This window comes from Sardina pilchardus, chromosome 12 (assembly GCF_963854185.1).
Source record: "Sardina pilchardus chromosome 12, fSarPil1.1, whole genome shotgun sequence".
NCBI classification, from domain to species: domain Eukaryota; kingdom Metazoa; phylum Chordata; class Actinopteri; order Clupeiformes; family Clupeidae; genus Sardina; species Sardina pilchardus.
Window position 1 is genome coordinate 32,147,460 of NC_085005.1, and position 7,419 is coordinate 32,154,878.

Sequence of the window (7,419 nt, forward strand, 5' to 3'; positions counted from 1 at the left end):
CAACGTATGTACTCCCAATAGTCCGAAAAATTTATCTAAAGTGCATTTCACTCCGGATTATCCCTTTAACTCAAACACCTATACATAATACCTTGTCTTGTCTGTGTAATAGTCTGTATGTATCCACACACACACACACACACACAGTGTCTGTATATTGGCTATTTTAGAGGGACAGCCAGGACCAAATTCAAATTCTGAACGTAGTGGGCCATTAATCCTGATTCTGGTTCTAGTTCTGGTTCTGGTTCTGGTTCTGGTTCTGGTTCTGGTTCTGGTTCTGGTTCTGCTGGTTCCCTGACGTGCTCCATGTGCTCTCTGACAGGAGAAGGCCACTAAGTGGAAGAACCCTGACGGTCACATGGACGGGCTGACCACCAATGGCGTGCTGGTGATGCATCCCGAGGGTTTCCCTGACGACTCCAAGCAGGGGGCGTGGCGTGAGATCTCCGTGTGCGGCGACGTCTACACACTACGGGAGACGCGCTCGGGACCTGTACGGGGACAACTGGTACGCTCTCACACACACACACACACACACACACACACACACTCACACACACACACACACACATTCACAGCTCACACACTCACACAGCTCACAGCTCAATGCTCTTAAAGTCGTGCTCGGGACCTGTACGGGGACAACTGGTACGCTCTCACATACACACACACACTCACACATTCACAGCTCACACACTCACACAGCTCACAGCTCAATGCTCTTAAAGTCGTGCTCGGGACCTGTACAGGGACAACTGGTACGCTTTCACACACACACACACACACACACTCATTCATAGCTCACACACTCACACAGCTCACAGCTCAACGCTCTTAAAGTCTTGCTCGGGACCTGTACAGGGACAACTGGTATGTGTACACACACACACACACGTGCGGCTCAACGCTCTTAAAGATGCGCTCGGGACCTGTATGGGGACAGCTGGTACGCGCACACACACGCACACACTCACACACTGGGCTCAACAAGTTAGGAGGGGGGAATGATGGTACATGGTACTAATGCTACTGCACTCTACTGTTGATCCTGTAGAGATACTTGGTGTTGTGTATTGGTGTTGTGTGTGGTTATGGGAGAGTTGAGTGCTGCTGTTGTGGTCTGTGGTCTGTCTGTGGTCTGTCTGACCAGCTGTGTGGTACAAGATGAATTGAGAGGATCAATAAATATCCATCTAGTAATGCCTTTTAGTGCTACGGCGGGGGCCCAGGTAGTCAAAAACTGACCAAAGGGGACATAATCCAGCCCATCAACAGCATCCCAAGAGCACACTGTCCATGGCAGACACTTCATTCCCCACACAATAACATAAGAAGTGGATAGAGCTGAAGCCATTATTGGAGGGCAAAAGAACTGCATTGTGTTGCTTTAATGGTTCCTCCTGTGGGAGATTGCTCACACCCAGTGACTGTAAAAATCATTGGAGAGTCAAAAGCGAAGCGGCTGGAAGGGAGTCGAAATTGGCAGATCAAACCAGATCTGGTCAGCTGTTGGCGGCAGTAGGCAGTATGCACGCTCAGGCTCTACATACAGTACAGTAGCTCCTGCTGCAGTGCAGTGTTGGTGCAGACCCTGGACTCCTCGAACATGGCCGACCAGTCCAGCCTCCTGTTCTTCACAATGTGTGTGTGTGATGGTGTCACGCTCATAGACATATACATCACGCTGTCCATGATGCTATTGGTCACATCAGGGCTGGGGATGAATCCGACTCAAAGTCTGGCTCTGTAAGGTGTCCCCACACACAGCCTCTTCTCACCAGCATCCCACTCTGTAGCACTGTGCCCTGCCTGCATGCAGTGAGCGGCAGAGTTAGCCATGAAGTCTACTGGAATGTTCTGGCTGGATGCAGTGAGCGGCAGAGTTAGCCATAGAGTCTACTGGAATGTTCTGGCTGGATGCAGTGAGCGGCAGAGTTAGCCATAGAGTCTACTGGAATGTTCTGGCTGGATGCAGTGAGCAGCAGAGTTAGCCATAGAGTCTACTGGAATGTTCTGGCTGGATGCAGTGAGCAGCAGAGTTAGCCATAGAGTCTACTGGAATGGTCTGGCTGGATGCAGTGCGCAGCAGAGTTAGCCATGAAGTCTACTGGAATGTTCTGACTGGATGCGACGTGACGCTGTGCTGTGCTGTGCTGTGCAGAGATCGCTCGGAGTGCTTTACATTTGGAACGTGTAGCACAGGAATAGAGAAGAATCAGTCGTTCCTCTTCGTTGCTGTGGCCGTTTATGATCCAATCAGCAACAGAGAAATGTTGGGGAGCGTTCTGAGCAGACCCTCATGGCTTCTATTGTCTCTCTGCTGCTCATGTTGAACTGCGCTATTATGAGCGCTAAATATGACGCACCAGGCCGACGTTTTTAATGGAGTCAGTGGGGACAGAAACATTCAACACTAGGGATGCTCATATGCCGTATGGACCGCCTGTAACTCAGTGTGGACAGAAACATTCAACACTAGGGATGCTCATATGCCGTATGGACCGGCTGTAACTCATCGGGCCTGGACTTCTGTGGAACATTTGTTCTGAAATGTTCTGTGAAGTTTAAAGCACAACGCGCTGACTGAGCCGACAGGCTCACCTCCCCACCAGCGCTCCTGCGTTTGGGCTCCTGTGTTTGGGCTCCTGCGGCTAACGACCAGAGCTGACTCGGCGGGTCTGCTCAAGTGTTACATTGTGCTGATGCTGGAAATCGGTGGGAAGACTCGGCGCTTAAGTTCATGTAATGAAGGAGGATGCTTGTGGTAGTTCTCACCTTCGTAATACGCACGGACACAAACACACACACACACACACACACACACACACACACACACACACACACACACACACACACACATATACACACACACACACACACACACACACACACACACACACACACACACAGGCAGGTTTTATTTGAGATTTGCCTGTGTGTTGATGCACCTGCTCTCTAGTGTTCTGTAATAGAACTCTCAGTCAGGTCAGGTGTGGTCTGCTCGCTATTGGTGTCCATGTTACTGCAGTGTAAACGGTTTCACTAATTTACAGAAGCACAGGGACAGAAGGACGTGGAAATGCAATTGTCCAGAATCATCCTTCGCAGCGCAAAGTTACTTTGTAGGCGTTTAGACTAATTACAATAAAGTGATGTTCATGAGTCTTTCCCCAGAAGAATGGTACTGGGAGGAAATGGTCCTCCTGTGCAGAAAGAGAGTCTGTGGTCCACACAGCCATAGAGTGAGAGGACTGTGTATGGGGTGAAGGCTATTAGGAGTGCAGGCTAGGCTGGATCAATCCTGGACCCTCTGCCTGATCTGCCGCTGATTTGGATTTGGTTCTTCAGCTCAGGCTGGAAACCTGCACATCTAACATGTACTTCTCCTGCTTCCTGTCCACGTTTACTGGGTCCAATCACAGACTGGCTGATTGGTTGTCAGAGTCATGTGAACTATGCCTGTTGATCACGCCTCTTGTGCAGCGGAAAGAAAGCGCAGACTCCCCAGACTAATGTTCACTCTCACAAGCTTGAGCTTGTTGTGGTGCTAGCCAGGCTGTGTGTATGCTGTGTATGGTGTAGGGAGAGCAGGCTGTGTGTATGCTGTGTATGGTGTAGGGAGAGCAGGCTGTGTGTATGCTGTGTATGGTGTAGGGAGAGCAGGCTGTGTGTATGCTGTGTATGGTGTAGGGAGAGCAGGCTGTGTGTATGCTGTGTATGGTGTAGGGAGAGCAGGCTGTGTGTATGCTGTGTATGGTGTAGGGAGAGCAGGCTGTGTGTATGCTGTGTATGGTGTAGGGAGAGCAGGCTGTGTGTATGCTGTGTATGGTGTAGGGAGAGCAGGCTGTGTGTATGCTGTGTATGGTGTAGGGAGAGCAGGCTGTGTGTATGCTGTGTATGGTGTAGGGAGAGCTGATACGGCTGTGATGGCCACAGAGCACAACTCCAGCACTGCTCCAGGTGACATGTCCCCGTGTTTACGCTGTTCTCTGAACTCTCTCTGTCTCTGTCTGTGTGTGTGTGTGTTGTGTATGTGTGTGTGTGTGTGCATGTGTGTCTGTGTGTCTGTGTGTCTGTGTGTGTGTGTGTGTGTGTGTGTCTGTGTGTGTTGTGTGTGTCTGTGTATCTCTGTGTGTGTGTCTGTGTGTGTGTGTGTGTGTGTTCCCCCGGGCAGGCTCAGGGCGAGAGCAGCGCGCTGCAGGACGGCTCGCTGGTGGACCTGTGCGGCGCCACGCTGCTGTGGCGCACGGCCGAGGGTCTGCTGCGCGCGCCCACCCTGCGCCACCTGGACGCGCTGCGGCTGGAGCTGAACGCCGGGCGCCCGCAGTGCCCCGTGGGCCTCAACACGCTGGCCTTCCCCAGCCTGCCGCGCAGCCACAGCCTGGAGGAGCGCCAGCCCTGGGTCTACCTGGCCTGCGGGCACGTGCACGGGCGCCACGACTGGGGCCAGCGGCCGGAGCGCCACCGCGAGGAGGGCGGCGGCGGGGGCGGCGGCGGGGAGGACGGCGGGGGCGGCGCGGGCGTCGGGGGCAACCGCGAGTGCCCGCTGTGCCGCTCCGTGGGGCCGTACGTGCCGCTGTGGCTGGGCAGCGAGCCGGCGCTCTACGTGGACGCGGGCGCCCCCACACACACCTTCACGCCCTGCGGGCACGTCTGCTCGGAGCGCACGGCGCGCTACTGGGCCGACACGCCGCTGCCCCACGGCACACACGCCTTCCGCCCCACATGCCCCTTCTGCTCCACGCCGCTCGCGCCCGCGGCAGGCTTCTCCCGCCTCATCTTCCAGGGCCCCGTGGACTGACCCAACCCCCCCACCCCCCCAGGACCCCGTGGACTGACCCAACAGCACCACCCCCCCAGGACCCCACTCCACCCCCCCAGGACCCCGTGGACTGACCCAACAGCACCACCCCCCCCAGGGCCCCGTGGACTGACCCAACAACCCCCCCCAGGGCTCAGTGGACTGACCCAACAACACCACCCCCCCCCACACCCCAGGACCCAACTCCACCCCCCACCCCGGGGCCCAATGGACTGACCCAACAAGCCCCCCCCCCCACCCCCTCCACAGAGGATCTGGCTTAGTTGCTGCCTGCCCTCTCCAACTCCCCTAGTGATGTCCCTGAGGCAACCAGAGGTATACACACACACACACAATCAGACTCTTTCTGTGTGTTTACAGACATACTTTAGCATTACCTCCTGATTCAGTAACTGTGCTCATAGGTTTCAGACCGCCAGTTGAATGGATGCAGTTTATCTTCCCAAAAGCTTGGCTGGGTTACCACCACGTTTAAAGGGTGTGTGTGTAGGATTTTTAGTTTAAAACATTCATAGCAGCAAAATGCAAACAAGTAAACGTTTTAATCTAACGTCAAAAACACCAATGTTCTGCCAGATATCCACTAAAGTTAGCATGCTAATCGGCTAACTTCAGGCCATACTTTCATAACCTTGGTACCTCAAGAGATGCTGTCGAATACGCTCAAGTCAATGAAATAGTGCCGTGACGGACGTTATGGTGCGTTCAATACAACTGGAATCCTACTCAGCTCCTTTTGAACGATGGCCCATTTACTGTAAATAACTGATGCTACAACCAGGCTAAACGGTAACTGCTAACAGTTAACTGCTCATGTTTACTCTTTCAAAACAACTATTACTCTCCGAGTCTGAGATGTGTGTGTGTATACCTCTGGAATCTGGTTGCCTCAACAACCTCTGATGCTCGAGGTTTCACAGGCGAGCCGAGGCCGATTCTACACAGGGCTGTTTGGGCCTTTACACCACTGACTCTACCCCAGATTATGACTACCGGACTAGAACTCACTGGCTCTCCCAAACAGCACTCTACTCTACTCTACTCTACTCTACTCTACTCTACTCTAATCTACTCTACTCTACTCTACTCTACTCTACTCTACTCTACTCTACTCTACTCTAATCTACTCTACACTCCTCTACTCTACTCTACTCTACTCTACTCTACTCTACTCTACTCTAATCTACTCTACACTCCTCTACTCTACTCTACTCTACTCTAGTCTACTCTACTCTACTCTACTCTACTCTAATCTACTCTACACTCCTCTACTCTACTCTACTCTACTCTACTCTACTCTACTCTACTCTACACTCCTCTACTCTACTTTACTCTACTCTACTCTACTCTACTCTAATCTACTCTACACTCCTCTACTCTACTCTACTCTACTCTACTCTACTCTAATCTACTCTACACTCCTCTACTCTACTCTACTCTACTCTACTATACTCTACTCTACTCTACTCTATTCTACACTACTCACTATTCTACTCTACTCTACTCTACTCTACTCTACTCTACTCTACTCTATTCTACACTACTCACTATTCTACTCTACTCTACTCTACTCTACTCTAAGCAATACACAGTCCATCTAAGCTACTTCTAACTTCTACCAAGAGATGCAACAACGCTGCAGTCCACTTTACTGTAAAACGCCACACTATTGCCTCTGCCATGGGAACCTCCAGTCTCGGGCCGCCCCCAGGGCCAGGGTGTCCATGTAGCCCACACCTCCGGGCCACCTCCGGGCCAGTCTCGGGCCAGACCCCAGGGCCAGGGTGTCCATGTAGCCCTTGCCAAATGGTAGCTGCCCCCACACACCTCCGGGCCAGCGCCGGGCCAGACCCCCACATGGCGTCTGAGCCCCGACCCGGCTCCCTACGTAGAGGTCTTTATCTTTATTTTGTACTCGTTTGTGTTAGCATTTAAACGGAATGTGTGGTGGTAGCAGAGGCCGTGTGTAGAGCCGTATGGAGATGCATATTTTTCTATATGGAGGCGGTCGGTCTCGTCCCAGCTGACCTCCCCGGTCAGCTCTTTTTTTATACTCCAGTGTTTGACATATAGCAGTATATATGAATATATATTGTACGTATGTGTGGATATATGACTATATGATATGAAATGATGTGACTACTGAAGATCTCTCAGCGCAAACAGATCCAATGCCACACTGTGTTCCATCCCACGGTGGCGGCTGTGTTCGGACCAGAGCCGGTCCAGTGCTGGTCTGACCTCAGTGCTGACCAGATCAGGACCACCGCCTGTCCCGAGCCAGGCGCCGTCTGGGACATGGGGAAAAACAAACAAACAAACAAACTAACTAACAAACAAACAAACAAACAACATTAACTGACTAGACACAGTAACACTCACTCCGATCTCATCACGATGAATGTACTATTGAAAACAATTCCTGGCAATATGTTTCTTCCCGCTGGTGCTAGACATGATCCTGCTTTATATTTCTACCAGAGCATCACAGCGCTGGGAACCTCAAGTGTGTAAGAAACCTCACGTGACATTTGCCTGCTCTAAACACTCCCCCTTACACACACACACACACACACACACACACACACACACAC

The 7,419-nt window shown here is 52.1% G+C and overlaps 1 protein-coding gene across 2 annotated transcripts in view; it reads left to right on the forward strand.

Moving 5' to 3' along the window:
* Window positions 1-4,862, forward strand: part of LOC134097712 (E3 ubiquitin-protein ligase pellino homolog 2) — a 15,808-nt gene extending 10,946 nt beyond the window's left edge. Inside the window, exons 5-6 of one of the 2 annotated variants that reach the window (XM_062550654.1) lie at window positions 326-511; window positions 4,178-4,862. In XM_062550654.1, the coding sequence (XP_062406638.1) occupies window positions 326-511; window positions 4,178-4,804 (813 nt within the window). In that variant the 3' untranslated portion in view covers window positions 4,805-4,862. The remainder of the gene's footprint in view (window positions 1-325; window positions 512-4,177) is intronic. The other variant, XM_062550653.1, reaches the window with a different exon arrangement.
* Window positions 4,863-7,419: the final 2,557 nt, after the last annotated feature.